The sequence below is a fragment of the Gorilla gorilla genome, chromosome 7 (genome assembly GCF_029281585.2).
Source record: "Gorilla gorilla gorilla isolate KB3781 chromosome 7, NHGRI_mGorGor1-v2.1_pri, whole genome shotgun sequence".
NCBI classification, from domain to species: domain Eukaryota; kingdom Metazoa; phylum Chordata; class Mammalia; order Primates; family Hominidae; genus Gorilla; species Gorilla gorilla.
Window position 1 is genome coordinate 102,082,869 of NC_073231.2, and position 24,523 is coordinate 102,107,391.

General features: G+C 40.1%; 2 protein-coding genes across 5 annotated transcripts in view; one reads left to right on the forward strand and one right to left on the reverse strand.

Moving 5' to 3' along the window:
- Positions 1-25: 25 nt before the first annotated feature.
- MTERF3 (mitochondrial transcription termination factor 3) lies at positions 26-22,263 on the reverse strand. Of its 4 annotated transcripts, none has more exons than XM_004047331.4 (8): positions 22,127-22,263; positions 18,974-19,317; positions 17,582-17,734; positions 11,533-11,722; positions 6,907-7,054; positions 6,459-6,530; positions 4,522-4,683; positions 26-290 (listed from the first exon to the last, which is right to left on the reverse strand). In XM_004047331.4, the coding sequence occupies exons 2-8, from the start codon at positions 19,305-19,307 to the stop codon at positions 96-98; spliced, it is 1,254 nt and encodes a 417-aa protein (XP_004047379.1). In that variant the 5' UTR covers positions 19,308-19,317; positions 22,127-22,263; the 3' UTR covers positions 26-95. The 4 variants fall into 4 exon arrangements, with proteins under 4 accessions (XP_004047379.1, XP_063565457.1, XP_055205392.1 ...); XM_063709387.1 differs by lacking the exon at positions 22,127-22,263 and adding an exon at positions 20,760-22,099; XM_055349417.2 differs by lacking the exon at positions 4,522-4,683 and having other exon boundaries at positions 22,127-22,258.
- Positions 22,066-24,523, forward strand: part of PTDSS1 (phosphatidylserine synthase 1) — a 72,974-nt gene continuing 70,516 nt past the window's right edge. Inside the window, exon 1 of the mRNA XM_019032308.4 lies at positions 22,066-22,845. Within this exon, the coding sequence (XP_018887853.1) occupies positions 22,667-22,845 (179 nt within the window). The 5' untranslated portion in view covers positions 22,066-22,666. The remainder of the gene's footprint in view (positions 22,846-24,523) is intronic.

Consider the following 24,523-nt stretch of genomic DNA (forward strand, 5'->3'; position numbering starts at 1 on the left):
CCAATATCAGTTGAGACCCGAGGCATTTAAAAATACATTCATTTATTCATATATATATTCACTTTACAATACTGCATTTTAACATACATAAAAATCTAAAGCGTTTTTAAGAATTTTTCAAAGTCCTGTACTGATGCTTTGGCAATCTCTTCACAAAATATTTCATCAGGAATAGATACTAGTTTGTCCAAAGAGATGTAGTTAGGTTTTGCTGGATCATACTGTGCTCTTCCTAAATAGGTAAGAAACAAGTGTCTTTCTCTGACCTTAAACAGCCTTGTATTAAATACCTAGAAAAGAAAAAAAAGTTTTTAAAAAACACTGCACACTGGAGGATGAAATATTAAAAAGTTTACTTGGCAAAAATTTTAATAGGTTAACCAATACCAACTACTGACCATGTGTTCAGTAAGTAGGATAAATGCCAGAGGATTTAAATCCTGTATTTTCTGTGAAGAAACTAGAAAAAGGGATTCAAAATCAACATACAAAACAATAATAAAATAATTAAGGGCTATACTGTGGGCAAAGAAGATTGAGTGCTCCAGAGACAGAGGAGAATGTGTTAAAAAAGCAAATCTTCGGCCGGGCGTGGTGGCTCACGCCTGTAGTGAGGCTGAGGCAGGCGGATCATTTGAGGTCAGGAGTTCAACACAAGCCTGGCCAACATGGCAAAACCCTGTCTCTACTAAACATACAAAAATTAGCTGGGCGTGGTGGCGCGTGCCTGTAATCCCAGCTACTCGGGAGGCTGAGGCAGGAGAATTGGTTGAACCCAGGAGACAGAGGTTGCAGTGAGCCGAGATCGCGCCACTGCACTCTAGCCTAGGCAACAGAGTAAGACTCCATCTCAAAAAAAAAAAAGGCAAATCCTCAAGCCTCACCCCAAAACTACTTAATCAGCAACTTTGAGAGCAGAACCCAGAAATCTGTCTTAACAAGCCCTCTAGATGATTCTGATATCCACCAAGTTTGAGAACCAATGTTAGAGATTAAGATGTTATTATAAAAAAAGTATAAGATTTCATAATCTGTAACACCTCTCTCTCTCCCTTTTTTAAAATTTGCACTCCTCCCCTTAACTAGAATCAAAATGAAATGAATCTGACCTCTGGGAGAGCAACTAGGGAAAGTATGTCTTACCTGCCTCAAAGTAAAACTCCTAAAAACTAGAGTGAGCAGCAGCAACTTTAGAAAGGAGTCAGAAGCAGGCAAGGCTCTACAGCCAGCTACAGAAAGAAGAGACAAATGGGAGATCCGGCCAGACTTGAGCTACAGCCCTGAAGCCTGAGAGACCTGTGAGGTTCCCTGGTGAGGCTCAGAGGAAGCCCTTTCAATATTATGCCTGCCTCAAGCTCTCCTCTTGGCTGTTACAGATACAATGTGAACGCGGGATGTGACACATAACCCCTAGGCCTCTTTCCCTATATTCAAGTGGAAACAGTAACAGATCAGTTGGAAAGGACACTATGAAAAGCAATTGTTGAAAACCAAAGTACTATGAGAAGAGTGACTAAAAAAAGCACAGGGTGCTACCTCAACATGGGTTTGGCTTGCTTTTGGAACAGAACATCTCCCTTTTCAGTCTCTGCTATTCTGCCCTTGTTCTGATAACTAAATTCCCATGATCACAATATTATAGATAACGAAGATGTAAGAGGTTTTAGATAGATTTTTTTTAGAAGTATGACTCCTATGCAGTGATTCTTGGCTTAAAAAACTATCACCCGGCCAGGCGCGGTGGCTCACACCTGTAATCCCAGCACTTTGGGAGGCCAAGGTGGGAGGATCACAAAGTCAAGAGTTTGAGACCATCCTGGCCAACATGGTGAAACCTCGTCTCTACTAAAAACACAAAAATTAGCTGGGCATGGTGGCAGGCGCCTGTAGTCCCAGCTACTCGGGAGGCTGAGTCAGGAGAATCACTTGAACCCGGGAGGCGGAGGTTGCACTGAGCCAAGATCACGCCACTGCACTCCAGCCTGGCGACAGAGCCAGACTCCGTCTCCAAAAAAACAAAAAAAACAAAAAACAAAAAAAAACAATCACCCAACAACAGACAAAACCACAAATGGTTCTGGTGCTCCTAAACGATTACTAATTTCCTAAATATAATAACACTTCAAAGCATTTATTTAGCTTATGAGCAGATATTATGTGTTTACTTCTCCAGTGGACCAAAGTTACTCCATCATTAGAGAGTTGTGTACTCTTTCAAGTCCAAAAGCTACTGCTCAGATTGCGGTGTTTCTCCCTTCTTTTTTTATGGGTGTGGTGGTGTTGGGGGAGGGTTGTTGGCCACCAGGGGCTACTTTGCCATTGGCACAAAAATTTCATCCTATTAATGACATATTAAATTATTCAGAGTTAAAAAAAGTGCCCCTAGCCTGAGAATTATTGGTCCCCTCTAATCCTAAGGTGGACTTCAACTTTGCCTTCACAGAAAGTCACAGAGGAAGGGGAGAGTGAAGGTTTTGGGGGATCCTGAATATAACCTCTTTACTTAGCCTAGTGATTTCTTCACATTCATTACCCTAAAACTGCTTTTGTTATCCTTTACCTTCCAAGATCTCTTCTTCGAAATGACTAAATTGATCATAGTTATTAAGTTATACTTCTTTCCCCATTTTTAATTAATCGTAAGTCAGATCTGCCAACCAGGAATATTATCTGCATGAGAAAATTAGTTCCACGCCACTGAGATTTAAACACCAGCCAAAAATTTAAAGTCTATATCAGCCCGTTCACAGCCTTACTGTCCGTTAATGTATTTTTTCATTAATAAGCTTTTTATTTTTCTGTTTTTTTTCCCCAATAATTCCACCTAGACTCTAGGAATCTGAGAATCCCAATTTGGAAGCCACAATTCTACAACAGAGCTTCTCTGAGGCAAGGGTTTGGGGTGCCTAAAATCTGTGTTTTTAAGTGATTTTGATGCATCTGGTCAGCTTATAATTTCTTCTATTTGGAAAGCTCCTCTCCATCTTTTAAACACCACTCACTCTTCTACAGACAATTCAAATGTACTTCTAGCAGATCCTAGTAAAGGGCTTGGGTTTTTAAACTGGACTGTTGGAGTTCTAATCGTGGTTCTGCCCCAACCTTGTTACTTGGGTAACCTTGGACAGGTTACTTAAATCTCTTTAAGCTTTAAGTTCTTTATGTGTAAAATAGGGGTAATAATAGCATCTACCTCATATGGTTGTTGTGAGAATTAACTGTGTTAATACAAATAAAGCAATAAAGATAGAGCTGGCACACAGTAAGTACTCAGTTGCTGTTATTACTTCTATAATTCTCCTGCCGCTTCTAAATCACTGTAGGAGCTCTGGTTAGGACTCTTTACCATCATATAAAGCAATTCTATTTTTAAACCTGTCTTCCACACTCGATTATAAGTTCCACAAGAACAGAGATCATGTCTGCTTGACTTTTGTATCCTCAGTGCCCAATGTGTAGCACTGATGGATGCTCAGTGATATACTGGAAAAATGAATTACCCACCAACCCAGGGAAAAACAAATTGTCATTTCTTTTTCGTTGAAGATTACTTCACAATTATTCCATGAGCCAAATTCACAAAACTGTAGGCTTCTAACACTTCTATAATGGGTATATTTACATTTGGTAAAATAGGAAAATCCTATATTAGAGGCCCATTCCTAGTGAAGTATTAATAGGCAAATAAATATAGCTGTATGTGAAGGAACTGAACCTAATGCAGTCTAGTTCTGAGAGTTGTATTAAGGTCATATTTCTTTTACCCATCTTTTTTCAAAAACAGGAACATGTGTTCTAGCAAATGGAGTAGAGGGATCACTTAAATAAAAATTCAGTTTATCATTTATCCAATAAATACTGAGTGGCTATTTGCATAGGAAATAGGAAAAAAGGATTACTTTGATAAAATCCAATCATTCATTCATTCAACAAATATTAATTGTGTGCCTACTTAGTGCCAGGTGTAGTTCTAGGCACTGAGGATTTGGCAGTGTATAAATCAGACAAAGTTTCTGCTTTTAAAGAGTCAATATTCAAGATTAATATTCTTGTGAACAGCAGATAATATCACTCACTAGGTAAAGAATATGGAAGCTTGATTAGCTTAGAAAATATAATTACAGCTTTGGCATGATGGCAAACTGGATCACTTTTATATTGGGATGGGGATCATTACAATATGGCTTATTGATTCATGAATTTAAATAAACTGTGACTAAAAAGTACATGTAGCAGTGAAAGGACCTTTAAGGGAAGTGATCTATTCCAAAGTAAAGTACAGAAAAACATGAGAGAGAAGAGAGACTACATTAGATTTGTTGGCCTGATTCCAACAATCAGAACTAGGACTAGGTAGAAACTCCAGGGAAAGAGACTCATCACTGATTTCTCCTCAGGAGATGGACATTTGCGCCCTGCAAATTGTAAACTCTTCCCAGCGTACAGAACTATGCAGCTGGAGAGCAGCTCCAAATGAAGCGCAATGGCAGCGCTTACAGAGAGAGCTGTGAGTGGCATTACCTGTGGGAACTTGACAATGATGTGGTGGGGAATGCTCATCACATTGTGCACAAAATCAAATGTCTCGGTAAGTTTCATTTTATTTGCAGTTAACATCTTTGGGATTCTGGTGATCATATGTTGAATTTCGTTATGTTTAAAACCAAGTTCAAGACGATAAACCTAAAAGAAAGTAAATTTGCTATGAATCGTAAGTAGAAATAGTTATTTTGGTACCATGGCAAGGCTGCACTAATTTTTTTTTTTTTGAGATGGAGCTCGCTATGTTGCCCAGGATGGAGTGCAGTGGCATGATCTCCTGCCTCAGTCTCCCAAGTAACTGGAACTACAGAGGAATGCCACCACACCTGGCTAATTCTTGTATTTTTAGTACAGCCAGGGTTTCACCATGTTGGCCAGGCTGATCTTGAACTCCTGACCTCAAGTGATCCACCCACCTTGGCCTCCCGAAGTGCTTACAGGTGTGAGCCACCGCGCCTGGCCATGATTTTTTTTTTTGAGACGGAGTCTCGCTTTGTCATCCAGGCTGGAGTGCGGTGGCACGATCTCAGCTTACTGCAACCTCCGTTTCTTGGATTCAAGTGATTCTCCTGCCTCAGCCTTCTAAGTAGCTGGGATTACAGGTGCCCACCACCACGCCTGGCTAATTTTTGTATTTTTAGTAGAGATGAGGTTTCACCATGTTGGCCAGGCTGGTCTCAAACTCCTGACCTCAAGTGATCTGCCCACCTCGGCCTCCCATGCCAGGATTACAGGCGTGAGCCACCACGCCTGACCATGATTCTTTTAAACTTAAAATAACATTTTAAAATTTGGAGACAGCTATGCCAGTGCCTTCAAGGAATTACAGCTTCCGGCTCCTGGGGTCACCAGAATTTCAAACCCCTCTGCTGAGAAAGAGCTACACCATGATGGTCATGAAGATCACCAAAGGGGCAACCATAATTACAAGAGAGAATGAGTGACATGGGAGGGCTGCAGGTCAGAGGCATGGGCCCAACACCAAACAGATCCTTCAGCAGCAGCATCTTCAAAATGCTTTTTGAGCTTTTGCTCCCAAGTACACCCACATATGTGTTGTCTGAAAAACGACATGTCAACATTCCAAGCAGAGATGAGGAACTAAACAACCAAACACAGGCCAGGTCCTCTACTTGCTTTCATAGTGTCCTGTGTGCCCCCACCAAGTAACTGCCCCCATCACTCTGGATTTGATCCCCCACTAGACTGTAAGCTCCTTGGGAGGAGAAGCTGTCTCCTCAGCATGGCGCTTGGGCAGGAGCTCAATAAAGATTTCTTCAATGACTGAACTGTTCACCTCAGAAAACAGCCCTCATATAATATTTCAAATACTACTACAGCTTTATATACTAACTAGTCAGCTGCTCTTGGCTTTATCTTATTCTCTTGGAGGAAGGACAGTAAAGAGTGTCTGGTACATTCTGTGATAGAATGAGAGTTGGCAATTGGGACAGGTGCAAAGGAGAACAATGTGCTGGCTGCTACTCTTTTCACAGAAGTCTTTTGGATCCAGCCTCCAAAACTCCCTGAGACATACACAGACTGTCATGCTGGCCAACAGGAGTACTTTCGTAGACTGGTAACACTGCCCAGGTAACAAAGACGTCAGACGCCCACACTGGGCAACAGAAGCAGTTTCAGGGTACCACTTATATCCCTATCTAATGCTTTAGGATTGTGGGTATCAATGTCTGCAAGGTGATTTACTCATGTTAATACCTGCTCAACGTGAAAATATTAACTGAAACAAACTGCTTGCTAGACATTTGTTAAAGATAATTTCCTATTTCTCTTTTTAGAAATAACTTATTTTAAAGTCTAGTTTTCTTTTACATGACAATAGCAAAATCTGTTCTCTTCAGAGGATTTTAACACTTAAAGAAACTGATTTCTCAAAAAGCCTAAAGTTGTCCTACCTTCATATTTTCTTTCACGGGTTCCAGACTTCCAGTTAGCAGCCTTGGGAGACGAACTACCAGATCTCTAGTCTGTGGTTGCAAACAAAACAATCTAGTATTACTATATGTGCGTCTTTAACTAGTTTGGAAAATTAAGGCATTATTAAGATACAAAGTTAAAACTTAAAATATGACCCAATCAGAAAAATGATAGGAACCCCAGGAATATATAAGATTAGTACTGTTTGGAAAAAAAGAAAACAAAAACTGAAGGAACCAGTTTGATTAAGTATTATAAAATGATGGAGCTCTATGTTTAAACTAGCAGGATAATTCATTTTTGTACAAAAAATACCAGGAATTTATATGATTCACATGGGCCAGGCATCTGTTGGGAACATGAGATCTATCAGCTATTAAAATGTACCTGACATGGAAATAAACAAATTCTCTCTCTTTTCTTTACCTTCTTCACACTAAGTTCAAGTTCTTTCTGAAAAAATCCCAATCTGTTATCCAGTCTTTCCACTGAAAAGTTCAGCAAAAATGGTGCTTTTCTGACCATCTGTGCAACATCTGCTTTACTGAAATTTTTTGAATGCAGATAAGCCACCCTAGAGAAACATAAATACATACGCATGTGATAAACATTTACATTCTTTTTTTTTGAGACAGAGTCTCATGCTACTTCCCAAAGTAACAGCTATTTTTAAAAAGGCTCCCACACCCTAAATTACTAACTAAATAAAAGCATTCTGTAACAATGGCAAAAACATGTTTAAAACAAAACAAGCATTCACCCAACTCTAGATGGTTTCCACTTATACTTAAAAACAGAAAATAATTCTGAAATCCCCTAATAGGTATTAGTTGCGGTTTTTGCCATTACTTTCAATAGCAAAAACATGATTACTTTTGCACCAACCTTTAGATTCTCTTTTCAATTAATCTGGTTTATTACTTGGTAAGAAAGAATGAAATAGCTTCTGCTTAAGATTTTTTTTTTTTTGATAAGAACAGAAAAACACAAATTAAGAAAATAACACAAATTAAGAAAATTAAGAAAATTAAGGAAATAATGGTTATAACTGACAGAGGCATTTTTTAGGTTAGTATATTTACTGAACCCCTCCCCTCCCCTTTTCTATTCTTTTCTTTTCAGGAAGAGTTCCGCTCTGTTGCCCAGGCTGGAGTGCAGTGGCATGATCTGGGCTCAATGCAACCTCCGCCTCCCAGGTTCAAGTGACTCTCCTGCCTCAGCCTCCCAAGTAGCTGGGATTACAGGCACGCACCACTAGACCCAGCTAATTTTTGTATTTTTAGTAGAGACGGGGTTTCACCATGTTGACCAGGCTAGTCTCGAACTCCTGACTTCAAGTGATCCGCCCACCTCGGCCTCCCAAAGTGCTGGGATTACACTTGAGTGACCATGCCTGGCCTGAGTATGTATTTTTATAAATGATTTTTACTACAGTCTTTCAATATGTATTTTGTTAACTGAGAGATTTTCCTGCTAAGTTTTTGAAGATCAAACTATGTGAGTTAGTAAAATATAGAAAGTTTGGCTATAAAATAACATTTTTAAAAAATCTAAAACACAGTAAAAGATGGTTTTACTAAATGTGTAAAATATATCAGGATATTATTTTGTTTAATTCTAACCAGAAAAACAAAAGAACTTGTGAGCCAAGTGAATTTTCCATGAGGAAACATGGATTCAGGGAAGTTAAATAACTTGTCTGAGATCATCACCTAATTACTGACAAAACTAAGATGTGAACTCAGGCATGCCTACATCTAAAGCCTATGGTATTTTTATACTATATACCAAAACTTATATTACTTTATAATCACATGACTATTACTCCTTTAAAAATAGTTAAAATATTTATAAGTTTAAGTATATAAAAATTTTAAATGCATGGCAAAACAAAACAAAACAAAAACACCCCACTATAAATGAAGTCAAAAGACAAGTGACAATCTAGGAAAAATATCTGCAACATGTGTCAGAGACAGAACTAATTTTCTTCATATATAAAAGAACGTTTACCAAAAAAGAAAAAAGCCTGATTAAAAAATAGCAAAGGATATATTACAGAAAAGGAAATGTAAACAGAAATTCAACATATGAAAAGATGCTCCAAACAACATTCCATGTTTCAACATCTGATGCTCCAACCAACAAATAAAGTATTCTTTTTATCTATACAATCAACTGAAAGCAAAGTGTGATAGCACTGTATCTGTAAGGATAACAGGGAAGCTGGCACTTCTGTACACTGTTGGGGAGAGTATAAACTGGAAAACAACCCCTATGAAGGATAATTTGGCAATATCTATTGAAGTTACAGATGAACACACCCTTTGACCTAGCATTTCCACTTCTAGAAATACGTCCTACAGAGAGACACCAATATGTGTGATTTTTCAGAAGTATCTACAAGGTAAGTCACTACAGCCTTGTCCTAACAGTGGACTGGAAACATACTCCATGCTTATCAATAGGTACTAGCGAGATCCGCAGCATGGGCTGTACTAGAGTCAAAAAGAATAGGCAGCACCAAGAAAAAATAAACTCCAAGAGTGAAGGTAAGATAGTGGGATACAGAATAGTATGTATAAATGCTACCAATTGTTATGTATTTGTATTCATGTGTGTATACACAGATATATGCTTCCTAGAAGGTTGAACAAAAAATCCTGATAACAGTAGCTGTGTCGATAGGTGGGTCTTGAAAGGCCAAGGGACAAAGTAGGAGAAAAGGAGGTATTACTTGTTTTTTTGGCAGCAAGGTTCAGCATTTGATTAAAAAAATTATCAAAACTATTATCTATATTGTAATGATTTTTCCAATAAAAAATCAAGATATAAGGCCCACCCAACCAAAAAAAGAGTATTTAAATAATTAAAATGCGATTATTCATTTGAAAATTCTACAAGGATTTTTTTAAATATAACTTTTTATTTAAAAAATAAGTACATGAAATCAGTGCTGTTATAGAAATAAGACTGCTGCATATATCAGAACCAGAAACAAAGTTCATTTAAATAAAGGTTCTCATACCTGTGCCTATTCAGTATTTTTTACTGTATACTCTTTTGAATACATGTGGCTGCATTACCTATTAAAAAATTCTAAGTAATTTTTAAAAATGTTCTACAGCTTAATTTGATAGCCAGCCAGGTTTAGGAATCAATGGACTATGCTACCAACGTGAGAATATTCCTCAGTTGTTAGGAGCATATATGGCTTGAGCAAGTAACTTAAGCTATTAAGCTTAAGTTTCCTTCAAAGAATTAAATGTAGAGACAGTGTGTAGTAGTCAGAACCCTGGAGTTTGATTAACTGGGGTTGAAACCACTTACTCTGCTACTTATACTAATGGTGTGTAATCTTGGGCAAATTATTTAACCTCTCTGCGACTCCCATGTACAAAGGTGCTATTAACAATAATGGTGCAGCGTGTGAAATGATCCCTACCCTCCTGGTATTCATGCTTTCTTGGAATAAATCTTGAGCAAAAAGGGCAAGCTGGTTTTTGACTGCAGAGAGAATTAGTGTTCCTGACAGCCAGGAAGACTAGAGCTGGATATGTCAGATGAGTTTCTTAGAATCATTCTCTCTCCCTTCTGTATTGTGATAGACTATCACTCTCATGAAGGGAAAGACTGTTTTTGATGTCTAAAGTTTAGGCCAGTGTCTCACATACAGAAGGGCTCAAATGTTCAATTTAATAAATGCGGTTTTTGTTTAGTTTTTTTCCTAATTCCGAGAAAAGACATTAGACTGATGGTTTAAAGAATCGCAAAGCTCTCTGAAATGTAGTAAGAATCAACATCAGTGTGGAGAACAGTCTGGAGGGTCATGACTAGAGGCAGACCAATTAGGAGACCATTGCAGTAATCTTGGTGTGATATTATGGGGAACTGAGGCAAAATAGTCAAAGCAAAGATTCAGAGAAATGTCATGACTGATTTGAGCTATAAGAAGAGAAGAACTGATGGGCTTTCATGATTTATTAGATGTAGATGATAAAAGAAGAGAAAGCAAGTTAATACCAATATTTCTGAGTTGGGCAAAAGGGTATTCAGTGAATCTGGGAATACAGACTGGGTTGAGTGACAGGTGGGGGCGATGATGAATTCAAAATGTTAACTTAGGGACAGGGGTTTTGCCTTGTTCTCTGTGGTATTCCCAATGCCTAGCAGGATTCTTACCTCACAGATCAATATCTCACTGTATTTATTTTCACAAATTCAATAATTCTTTGAATGTTGAATGAAGTACAGAGATGTTTATAAAAGTGCTCCTTAAGAAGAAAACAAGGAGCAACCAAAATAGCCAACTTATGGAAATGATTAAGCAAATTATACAGTAATTTGCCAAGACAATCTCAAATGTCTAACAACAAAAATTGGCCAGACAAAAACTACAAAAACCACAAAAGATCATATCTTTAAGTGCACTCTCAGATAAGTTAGCTATTTGTTGATTTTTTTTTTTAAGAAAAAAACTTATTCCAATTTCTAAAGAGAAAGAGTTAATTACTGACTCAGTAATAAGTTGAAAACATAAAAATAATAATGGGGCCAGGCAGGGTGGCTCATGCCTGTAAAATCCCAGCACTTTGGAGGCCAAGATGGGCAGATCACTTGAGGTCAGGAGTTCGATACCAGCCTGGCTAATGTGGCGAAACCCCATCTCTACTAAAAATACAAAAATTAGCCAGGCATGGTGGCCACCTGTAGTCACCCAGCTACTTGGGAGGCTGAGGCAGGAGATCACTTGAACCTGGCAGGCGGAGGTTACAGTGAGCCGCAATTTTGCCACTCAACTCCAGCCTGGGCAACAGGGCGAGACTCCATCTCGAATAATAATAATAATAATAATAATAATAATAATAATGGATACTTGAATAAAAGAACTGTTGTAAATACTTAATTTAGATCAAAGAAGGTCTATAACAAAAAAAAATTTATGTTATCTCAGTAGACCCTTGTGCAGCAGAGACTTAAAGAATAACTTCCACATATATTTCCTTCATAACCATTTCTTAGGTTATATGAGAATCCTTTTAAAAGTCCTACCTGGTCTTCAGATTTTCAAGGTCTTCAGAGAAAATTGCATGATTTTTTGTCAGGAATGCTCCCAGCTGGTTATCCTCTATACCCACATCTTTAAGAAACAGAAGCATTTGCTTAATGTCTTTTTCAAAATCCAGTCTCAGAAGGAGGTTTGCTGCTTCTGGATGTTTTTCTATCTTGGACAAATCCACGCCTATAATAAATTATAAATACTGTTTGAAGATGACTTCTTAGTTCACCCATTAAACTCATACACATAAGCACAAGAAATTACTGATGGAGATCAATACCTATCCAAAGGAGCACTGAGATAGATCAATAGAAACTTCTAAATATTTTTAAACTAAGTTGGTTGCAGAAACAACATAGTATTTATTTTAAAAATCAAGTACAGAGGAAAATAGAGCATTTAGTGCTACATTTCCCCCCAAAACAAATTCACTAAGTCATATTGGTGTAGGGTCATCATCTTTGTCTAAGGTTTCTCGAATATTGTTTCAGAATGTCTGTCAGTCCCAAATGAACCCCATAGTAACTGGTAATTCTGCAGGGTAACAAACAATATGAATAAAATGTTACCTTCTTTGAAGATTTTATTTTTCCTTAGTTATAAGCATTATTTAAAAAATATGTTTATGATTCCCATCATAGGGGGAATAAAAATGACCCTGTGCCTTACTCATCGTTGTAATCTCTAGGTCTTTAGCATGGAGACAAGTCCCCTGAAGAAACTCAAGAAATGTCTGAGTGAGAACAAGTGAACACATAGCCCTTCAAGAATACAACAAAGCAGAAAGTATACAACCTTAAACCTCCACATTTAAAACTTCTTAATGGCATCACACAGTCAAAAAAAAAATCGTCATATTCATTATAACTCCAAATATTATTAGAACCAAATATAATTATAAATCCAAATTTCTTGATATTAAACAGGTATTAAGATGCCCATGAACAGTAAAATAGATTAAATACACAGACACAATGATATGGTTAGGCTGTGTCCCCACCCAAATCTCATCTTGAATTCCCATGTGTCGTGGGAGGGACCAGGTGGGAGGTAACTGAATCATGGGGAGAAGTCTTTGCTGTGCTGTTGTGTGATACTGAATAAGTCTCACGAGATCTGATGGTTTTAAAAAGGGGGGTTTCCAGGCACAAGCTCCCTTCTCTTGGCTGCTGCCACGTGAGACGTGCCTTTCACCTTCTGCCATAATTGTGAGGCCTCCCCAGCCACATGGAACTGTAAGTCCATTAAACCTCTTCCTTTTGTAAATTGCCCAGTCTCGGGTATGTCTTTATCAGCAGTGTGAAAACAGAATAATAAGCACATTCAATGAAGATGAGAAACAGATCCAGAATAAACTAAAAAATGTTATTATACAAACAATAATGCATTTCAAATCAAATAGATAGACTATTTGTTAAAATATATGGGACCATTAGCTATACTTCTGAAAAAAATTATCTTTATATCTTATACAGAAATTAATTCTAGATAAAGAATCTAAACATATATTAACTCTACTAGAAAAACAAAAAAAATTACGTTTAACTACAGAATAGTATAAAACCTAGTGTAGAAAAAGGTCTGGAAAGCTATTCCACAATTTGGTTAATAGTTGTTACCTTTGAGAAGTGGAACTGGGGACGAAGAGAGGGTAAGAGGTCCTTCTCTTATAATATCTGCACTTTTGACAACCGGATGTAATTCTTTTGTAATTTAAAAATAATATTAGTAGAAAAATAAATCCAATTATTAGATGGACAAATAAATAAGATGAAAACCAGTTCCAAAAATCTGTGATAAATGGGGGAGCGGATGCTTTAAAAATAACATAAAGGGTTCAGACTTCACATTTAACTAAATATTACAGCTGACATGAACTGAAGTGCTTTGCTCAGCATGAGCTGTCACACCCTGACTGTGCTCAAACAGAAATCCTGAAAAGCTGCTTTATAACAGCAGTAGGAGAGCAGAATCTCATCAGGAATGCACACTGCTCTCAATGCAAATAACTTGGGCTCACTTCATTTCATTAACTTGAAAAAATATTCCCTGAATGCCCACTATGGACCAGGCACTTTTTTAGGTATTGGGGTTATAAAAAAAGAATAATACATGATTCTAACCTCTAGGTGACCAGTCTAGTTGGGCTTTACCTCATCAGTTCAGTAATTACGAATATTACCATTTTATTCAGTTATGGTTACACGTATTTAGTACATCAATCAGGGTCTAGCAGGCTTTACAACGCGTCCTGGAAAGTACAAATGACAAGGACTTTAATGAAGGGACTCTATACAGCGGTGTGAGCAGCCTTAAGAGAACAAACAAGAGCCTTCCCAACACTAAAGAGACAAGGAGGCAAAATGTTACCACGGCGCAGAGGGACTAGAGGCTATTAAGGAAGGGCTGCTCAAGAGTGCTGTTGTCATGGAGTGAGGCAGACAGGACCCAAAGAAGGGAAGGAACGGGAAAAATATCCCCACCTGGCCCTTCTACCGTCTGTCCTGTAGGTGCCTCCCACTGGCTGAAGCTGCCAAGAAGCCAGCTGGCATAGGAGCCCTGGTGCATAGGGGTTGGCCTCCTGGGATACAGATCAGGCAGAAAACAGGTCTCAGAAGCAAACAGAGAAAAAACTAGGACTTGGGTACTCAAAAATACTGTCTGACAGAGCAAATAAGGCTCCCCTAAGTTACTATTATTTAAGTTACTTCTAAGACATGCTGTTGAAGTATCAGCATACAGGTAAAGGAATGGCTGAAACATATTCCAAACCTGTAAGTATACTGTAAATTATTTAAAGATAAGGACTAGGCCAGGCACGGTGGCTCATGCCTGTTATCCCAGCACTTTGGAAAGCCGAGGTGGGAGGAAAGCTTGAGCCCAAGAGTTTGAGACCAGCCTGGGCAACACAGTGAGACCTCCCTCTATTAAAAAAAAAAAAAAAAAAAAAAAAATTAGCCCAGATGGCATGTGCCTATAGTCCCAGCTACTTGCAGGGCTAAGGTGGGAGGATCACTTGAGCCCAGGAGGTCAAGGCTGCAATGAGACAAGACTGTGTCACTGCACTCCAGCCTGGGTGACAGAGCAAGACCCTGTGTCAAAAAAAAGATAAGACAGGGACTGTGTCTTAGGTTTTATTTTGTATCATCCATAGCACCTGCCATAATACAGGGAAAGCTGTTTCGAAAAGAAAGGTGACTGTCTCCTCATAGCAGACGTCATCTTTTTCCTGCCTCTGAATGTACACTTTTTAAATTATATGTTTATGGGATACAACATGCTGTTTTGACATTTGTATACATAGTGGAATGATTAAATCAAGCTAATTAACATATTCATTACCTTACATATTCATGACTTTTTTTTTGTGGTGAGAACACTTAAAATCTACTCTCTTAACAATTTTCAAGTATACATTATTATTAACTACCATCATCATGCTGGACAATAGATCTCCAAAACTTATGCCACCTGTCTAATTGAAACTTTGTACCCTTTGCCCAACAACTCCCCATTCCTCCCCACCCAGCTCCCTCTGCTCCTATGAGTTCAACTTTTTTAGCTTTCATATATAAGTGAGATCACGTAGCATTAGTCATTCTGTGCTTATTTCACTTAGCATAGCATCCTCCAGGTTCATCCGTGTTGTTGCAAATAACAGGATCTCCTTTTTCAAGGCTGACTAGTACTCCAGTGTATAAATATACCACATTTTCTTTAGCCATTCATCCACTGATGGACACTTAGGCTGATTCACAGAACACTTTATTTGCCTCTCATGTGGGACTTATCACTTTGCTCTTCATCTTTGCATTCCAGTTATTCTTATATATTTAGATGTTTCTGAGGACTTGAAGCTTCTTGAGAACAAAGGCCATTCTAAACATATGGGTAACATATGGGTAACTGGGCACAGAGAGATGAGTATACAATTATAATAGAGTGTCATTAATGCTAGGATCCAAGTAAGCAGGGAGTGAAATGAGAGCCTGAAGAGGGTCACTCTGTCTGCAGGGTCAAGAAGACACTTTAGAAGTTACTTGGACTTCAGTGATGTTCTCCAGTTGTTGGAGTTGGCTAAACAAAGGAGGGAAGTGGCAAGCCATGAAGCTGAACAGGTAAGCAGAAGCCAAATCAGGAAAAGCTTTGATGCCATGGGAAGGTTTTGAAGGATTTTAAATAGGTCACTGACTTAGATCTGCATTTCAGAAAGAGCACTAACACTGGAAAGATATCAGAGCCAATACTGCTGAGGAGAAGACTATCAAGATAGGAGGCTCCTGCAGCCACTCAGTGACAAATGAGGACCTAAACAAGGTAGTGACTGTAGGATGAGAGAAGTGGATGGATTTGAAAGAAATAGAGAGGGTAGAATCCATAGGATAAGGTGTTAAATTAGATGTAAAGAGGGAGGGGACAAAAGCAACAAGAATCAAGGATAGGCCGAGTGCGGTGGCTCATGCCTATAACCTCAGCACTTTGGGAGGCCGAGGTGGACAGATCCCTTGAGGCCAAGAGTTCAAGATCAGCCTGGCCAACAGGGTGAAACCTCGTCTCTACTAAAAATACAAAAAATAGCCAGGCATGGTGGCACATGCTTGTAATCTCAGCTACCAGGGAGGCTGAGGCGGGAGAATCGCTTGAACCTGGGAGGCAGGTTGCAGTGAGCTGAGATGGTACCACTGCACTCCAGCCTGGGAGACAGAGTGAGACTCAGTCTGAAGAAAAAAAAAAAAAAAATCAAGGATGACCCCCAAAGTTTCTAACAGAGCACAGATTTTTCTCTTTTTCCTCTCCTGTTAAAAATCACCTCCCAAAAATGTGGGGAATGACAAACAAAAAATGAGATCCTTCTTTGAGGAAACGAGATTATATCCCCACATATCTGAAAACATCTGAAAACAGATGAAAGCATGGCAACAGCCTTATCGGAGAGGAGAAAGATGACACTGAAATGCCTGCAAATGAGAATCTGGCAAGTGGTAAGTGATCAGTACCACAAAAAACTCAAAAGTCTCCAAAATTGGAGACCCTAGAAATCTGAGAGATTAGAGGTGAGGTACAGACTAAAAACTGGGGTATTGGGTATGGAGAAACCCGACCTCCCCCAAATCCAGTTCCTCTCAATGCACTAGGAGAAAGGAGATTCATTATCTGGGAAATCAAGTATGAGAAGTACCAAACCCAGAGAAATGAGGAAAGCAAAAGTTTGTAATAAAATGCCAGACTAAAAATAAGATGACTAAATGAAAGTTTGGAGGGAGATCCCCTGGCTCCCTTAAGCTATCCAGATCCAAGTGCAACCTAATGGTCAACAAGTGAAGGCAGCTATAGAGTAGGCCTAGAAACCATTCAAATCAGGAGGACAGTGGCTTCAGGAAGGAGGTCGGGGTAGAGTGACAAGCAGGGAACAATCCACTCTGGATAAATGAAATACATCATCTGATAGGGTTACCTGGGAAAAACTGTCCTGAGAGGCTACTGGAAGGCATGGAAAAGTTTAACCCCAGAAACAAACAAACAAACAAAACAATTCATCAAATGAAGAACAAGGCAACTATTACTGCCGGAAAAATGAAAAGTTGTACAGGAAGGTAAATAATGATAGCATACTTCTTGTTAGGGCAGATAGCAATATTTATAGTCATAATTTAACTACTGACTAATGATTTATCTAAAATTGTAATTTATATTAGGAGAATTGAAAAGAATACAGGAAAAGTACATGTGTACATACAAGAGATCAAATGATGTCTAAAACTGATGAACCAAACAACAGCACTACAAACAACTATTTTAAAATGAGGAGGTTGAACACAAACAGAAAGAATGATACAAGTTAAGTAGATGCATCTGGGGAACAGGATGCAAGATCAGCAAGGATGAGGCAGGGAATACGGTTTCTCACTAGAAGCCTTTATGCTATTAGACTTTTGCTTATGTTTGTATACTACTTAGTATAGATTAAATTGTTAATTTAAAAAAGTAAAAAAAGTAATGAAGAGTACATGCAAAAAGTACTTGTAGTTTAGTCAAACTTACCTAGAAGAACCAACTTCTGCAGAGTCTCAGAATGATCCACATAGTCTCGAAGTGTGAATGAAGCTGGTGGCAATGGAGGGTCTGCAATAATCTGAATAGCCTCTTCCTCTGAAATTGGCTGCATTGGAGACAATGGAGGCAATTCATCCAGTTCTTTGAAAGAGAGAAACAAATTAGTGCTCTAATATGCACACTTAAGACTATTTCTACAAAGACCAGCTCTTCCCTTGTTTGCTTCTTTCAGTGGTTAAATCTTGGGATCATGTTAGAATTAAACATCCAAGTCCCCAATTTTTCACCTTTTAAGAGGTAAGGTTACAACTATTTAGACAGACTAACTACTGTTCCTCCGAGATTAGAAATTTGTTGGTAAATTTCAAAGCACACAATGCCTTTCCTTCACTTAATTAGTAGGTGAGAATGCTAAAAATCACCTAACTTTCAAGTGAATTTTGAAACAGAGATTGAGTTTACCATAGCCTGTTAACTTGGCTAAAAGTACACATATGCCAACAGTCTGAATTGCATGGATTAAAGTAATCATATCCTGAAAGTCTTTGTTTTGACCCAATGCCCTCCCTTCCAAGTTACCCTCAAATACATCTTTAAAAGGGCTTCTATGATTGTTTCTACAACCTGCAGTCCTCTCTACAGATGTGACTCTCTAGTACAGCTCTGAGTCTGAAGTTGTTTTTGTTTTTTTAAAATCAAACGCAGCATGGAAGACACTTAGAACTACACATTACCTTAAGCTAAGGAATCAGGTCTGTGATCTTTTGTTCTGTTTTGTGCCTCTCATCATTAACTATCCTTTCTCATCATTTATAGCCAGCATCTCCTCCCTGCCCTCTCCCCAGCTCTCTTTCCTTCATATTCTACTTAACCTTATATTATTTCATTACCAGCGAAATATTCCTAGAATAGGACCCATAGGAAGGAGAGGATTGACTAAAAAGCGACCATGAGGGAACTTTGTGGAGTTAATATAACTGTTTTATTTGTTGATTGCAGTAGTTCTTACACACTAAATGCATATGTCAAAATTCATAGAACTATATATCCCACAAGATGAATTTTACTTGATATAATTATACCCTAATAAAACTAATTACCACAAAAAGAATTTTGTTTTAAGAATCTAAACAATAAAATATTTAAAAAGCAAATGTTTTATATGTGTAGCTATAAAATAATCTTACACGTTAGCCCACGAACTTTTTTTCTTACTAGTAAAATAAAGGCATGATAGAAGTTCATCAATAGAACTGGTATTATTCTTTTTCTTTCTTGGCACAAAATATTACCTGAAATGGGCTAGCAGAAGGTAAACAGGTAGCTTGTTCAAATGGCCAAAGTAGGGAAAGGGAGACTTTTCTGAAAGTTCAGAATTACCTTCTAGAAACAGCTCAGAATCAAAGCTGGATATATTTTGTGTCTTCTGTGACTGTTCATTCATGGAAGGAAGCAGACTGCTTTGGGCAGAATTATTCTCCTGACTACTTGAGCTAGTAGACTGGGAACTATTCCATAAGGAGGAAGTCCTGTAAGTCTTAAATCCCCACTGGAGAAAGCAACTGTCAGAGGATATCTGAGGCTGAGCAGAAAAGCCATGTAACAATGTTCTTGCTGGTCTAGTAAAACGTTTTGTGAGTTGTGCAGCATTAATGAGGCTCCTCAACTTAACTGAGTTAAACCATCTGGGTATCTGTTGGGCTGACAAAGCCATTTTTCTTAGTCTACAAAGGAAAGATATAACCGTCAAAAGAAGAGAAATTTAATTTACTTAAATGTTTAAAACAGTATTCAAACAACAAAAAGATAAACTGGAAATTATTTTTTTCTAATTGAAAGGTGTTTAAATATATATTTAGTCTAAAATAGTGAGATGTTTCTTATGTACAGGAAAAGCCAACAACAAGGCAATCTCAGTTACAAACCAACAGACAGGAACTTCTGAGTGGAAAAATAAAGATATACTTTACAATTTAAAAACAAAAAGCAATGACACTGCTGTGAGAAAAATGCTTAAAACAAAAATCTGCAAATGTTCAAGTGACAGCAGACCTCACTAATCTGTTAATTTAATCATTTAAAGAGAATAAGCTGATGCAAATAAGTGTTCTTGAAATTTGGTGTGAAGGGTGTTTCCGCAGCAGATTGCTGATCAAAGTAACACTGAATTATTCAAATGCATTTTATGTATATAAATTTGTCCCAAAATGAAAAAACAGAAATCTACTGTGTCCTAAACAAATCATCAAAATATTATCATTGATATATAAAACAGTGAAAGCAGTTTCTTGCTTCATTCTCAGGGCTGAACACTGTTGATTACTTCACAGATAAAGTTGTTCTTCCAAAGGGAATTGAACAAAACCAGTTTTGTCAAGTTTTGTTTCACTGTAGGAAAGGAGAAAAAAGCCTTCAAAAAGAAAAGGTCAAAACTAGTAAACAAAACCAAGTGACAGAAATAAATAAGCAACCAGCAATTAATACCTGTATATTTTGACTGAAAAAGTAGTTTTCAAAAATATTTTTATCAGGAAAGGCTAGTGCTATGTTAAACTCCAGGAATATGAAGGGATTTTATATTTAGCCAGCTAATTAGAAAGGTAAATTTGATGCATATAATCTTACGTTAAATAACATTATCCATATAAAACACAGGATGGAGTCAGGATATAAGAAATGCTCAATAAATGTTAGCCATTATTATTGGTTACACAACCAAATACAAAAATTCTGCTGAATTAATTGCTGCCTACAACTTTATACTTTGTTTTTCTGCATACTGGAATTCAGCTTGTTTTATGCTCTAAATTAGACCAAATACTTGAGGGTCTAATCTTTTCTCGGAGATCTGTAGTTTTGGGAAGTTTGCTGAAAGAGATTTTACAAAAGTGAAAGTTTCCTTTCATTCTGCAATTATTTATTATTATTATTATTATTATTTTTTTTTTTTTGAGATGGAGTTTCGCCCTTGTTGCCCAGGCTGGAGTGCAACGGCACCATCTTGGCTCACTGCAACCTCTGCCTCCCAGGTTCAAGTGATTCTCCTGCCTCAGCCTTCCGAGTAGCTGGGATTACCCACGCCCGCTACTATGCGCGGCTAATTTTTTGTGTTTTTAGTAGAGACGGGGTTTCACCATGTTGGCCAGGCTGGCCTCGAACTCCTTACCTCAGGTGATCCACCCAGCTTCCCAAAGTGCTGGGATTACAGGCGTGAGCCACTGCGCTCGGCCCATTCTGCGATGATTTTAGAAAAGAAGTAAGTATTCACAATACCCTGCTGGGATAGGTGGTTTCTGTTAGATTTTGGTGGGAAATGGGACTCCAAATGTGCCAAGTTTTCCCTCAAACCTACAACATTCATTCTCTGCACGGTAGTCATAAGGGCACTAAATTGAAAGTCAGAAGACCTCGGTTGTGCTACCTTGACAAGGCTGTTTCTGGCAGCAGTCTAACAAAAGCAGCAGTCTAGCCCATGATGTGGGGGGTGGGGGTGGGGTCAATAACCATTCTTCAAATAATGCTTTTTTAAAAGGCTAGGGGTACAATAAGATGATTCTTAAGGCCCCTATCAGCTCTAACATTTTTTGACGTCTAAGCACTTCATCCTACTTCAAACTCCTGAAATCCCAAATTCATCCTGAAGCCTTTCCACACTCAATACCACTTAAACATCAGGAAGACTCACTTTCAAATTTCACCCCGTCATTAAAAGATCTTTGTGCATACAACTAATGTTTATCCTTGCATTTTTATTTACAAGTGCACTATCTTCTCCACATCCTTTCATTGCTGCCTACACAATCAACAATTGATTAACTGTTCATGCACGAGAGCAGAGCTGGGTCTCATCCCTGGATCCACCCTTCCGGGGACTCTTCTCCATTTTCCCAGAGGCTTGTACTGCTCTAATGTTTGCGGAATGGAAATAAATCAATGGCAAGTACAGTTAACTCACTTGCTTACACAGTATGCAAAAGCGGGTAGGGGATGTGCAGATGTGTATAAAAGCCCTGAAAGGTGGTAACCAGAAGTCTTCTAACAAGGCCCTTTCATCAGGAAAATTACAGAAAACCCTTAAAGAAACTGAAGTCTCTTAACAATTCATATATACTGTTCTCAATGAGTGCCTAGTGCTTCGCTAGAAAAAAGGCACTGAAATAGAGTTCAAGATGTCTACCTACGAAATACTTACTATAAATGAAATCAGGAGAGAAAGGGAGGTTATGGGGGTAGCTTCCTAATAAAGGGTCTCTCAATACTTCCCAGGCCATTTTAGCTCACTTCAGTTCCCCAAACTTGCGCAGGAAGGCAGAGCCCCCTCCTGAGGCTTCTCACACTGCGCTAATTAGCCAGCATGGTTGAGTTTTCACTACATCAGCCAGGGAAAAACACAAAACAAAACCAATCACCCTCTACTGGGCCGCGAAAACCTAAAGGCCCTGAGGCCCTGGGGCGCGGTCTGGACGCGGGTGCGCGGGAACCTGAACCCCCGCCAGGAGCGCGATCCTCCCGCTGGGGCAGCTCCTGCTTTACCTGTGGCGAGGCCTGCTTCCCGTAGCGGGTGACCCCGGGACCGACCGACTCGCTGGGCCGCACGTCCCGTCCCGCCGCGCCGCACGCCGGCTCCTCAGCCCGCCCTACACAGCGCAGCCGCGCTCCCGGGCCCACGTGGGCTGCGCCCGGAGTGGGCGAGACCATGTGCCGGGTTGCGCGGGGAGACAGCGGGCTACGTGCGCTGAAAAGAGCCAGCCAGAGGCCGCGGCTACCCTTCTCCGGCTGCCATTCCCCTGAAGTCCTGTGGACTTCGAGGCTGAAAATTTCTCGAGTGCGTAGAAATGCCTCAGCCAGGATAACAGCGTGGGAACGGCCGGCGGCGTCCCCTGCCCCAGGCCGCGGTGGCGGCGCCGCGACCCCGCCTTCTCGCGCCTGTCCTTCCCTCTGCTCCCAGCCTTTGCTGGGCGCCAGACCCGGCTTCGCCGTCCGGCTATTAGCCTACTGTGGCTAGTCACCCCCGGGGTCCCGGCCTTCTCGGGCTGGGGCCGCCGCCACCGCGGCAGGACGGGGAGGCGGGCCATGGCGTCCTGCGTGGGGAGCCGGACCCTAAGCAAGGATGATGTGAACTACAAAATGCATTTCCGGATGATCAACGAGCAGCAAGTGGAGGACATCACCATTGACTTCTTCTACCGGCCGCATACCATCACCCTGCTCAGCTTCACCATCGTCAGCCTCATGTACTTCGCCTTTACCAGGTGGGGCGGCCCAGCCGAGCGGGGGGCGCGTCCAAGGGCTAGAGAAGAGGCGGGAGGGAGGGTGGCGGGGAAGGGGGCCCGGCATGGCTCTGGGTGAGGAAGTGGGCTGACTGCTCCACGCACACGCACTGGCAGCCCGCCGCCCACGCGGCCCCTCCGCCCGCCCGGTGTCTCACAGTACGCTAGCCTGCTCCCCCACCCCTCAGTGCCCCTTCTCCATACAGCGCCTCCGGTTACACGGGGAACGCACGCGAGTCACCTAGCACGATCGCCCCCCCACCCACCGCACTCAGCATCGCTCCACACAACATCACGATGCGGGCCCCTCCTCTGCACTGCTCCAGCCTTCGTCCCTACCCAGCACACCGCATGAATCATCTCGTATGCACCACTTTCAGCACACACCGCTACACATACAAAGCACCCCAATCCACAGCGCCTGCAGGCACCATACACAGGCCCAGGACACAACCTAGATTCCTTCCTGTGGAACTCCGGTATTCGGCACTATCCGTAACGCACAAAAAATGCACATGTGTGCTACATACACGGTCTTTCCTGTGCAGCACTTCCCGTATGCATTGCACACAAGTCATCCAGCATAACACTTCCCCCAGCCTCAAACACTACCATCTGTACCATGGCACAAACTGCCACTCTAAACACACACCTCACAGCGGACCTTTCCTTTCCAGCACAGCCCAATACCCATCATCTGTGTACATGGCTGCACAGACACCAGCCCGCCACACATCACGCAGTGCATACCCTGCTCACTCATTACCTAACATACGTGCTGAAATGTGATCTTGTCCAGCAATTTTAATGGTGCCTGGGGTATAGTAACTGCTGTGTGTTAAATGAAACACATAAACCTCACACAGCATAACACAACTCTCTTATTCCCTGGAAAACATACACACACATTCTAATATATGCCGGTTCATAGGAGCTGCCCAGCCCAAATCTTGAACACACCTCATGTAACTCTGGCACTGCGCCTGTGGCTCCTCATTCCTAACCTAGGGAACTAATTCATCCTTGGTTCATAAGGAGGTACACACCGTGGTTCCTACTTAGAATGATTTATACTTTCTGAATGAACCTCTTTAAAGAAAGGAAAGTCACACCTCTCTCACCATTATGGCTTAAAAGGCCAACTTAGAGTAGAGTAGTTTTTGAGCCACACTTTTGGTTTCAAAACTGGCTGTGTGTCCTTAATTAAGTTGCATAACCTTGCTCTGAGCCTCAGGGGCCACACTTGTAAAATGGGGATGAAATATCTACTTATATAGGGTTATGAAAATTAAATGAATGTGTGTGAATGCATTTAGCAGAGTCCCTGGAGCACAATGTACAATTCATGTCAGTTACTTCTCTCCCAGTATTTTTATCCAACAATCAAGGTTCTCTGTCAGGGTCAGCAGAACATGTGTAGGGATATATATATTGGGTAGTCACAAGGATTGAGAGAACTTCTAGTATTTGGGAGGGGGAGCAGTTAACGGATACTAAATGTATTGTGACATATGTGACAGCGCTGTACAACATAAAGTGAATTGTCTTCTACACAGTCGTTTGCATACACACACACAAGTGCCGGTGGTGCCTCCCTTAGGAATAACTGCAGTTTTTCAAATCCTCATAAAACTAATATCCTCCCACATCACACTTGTTC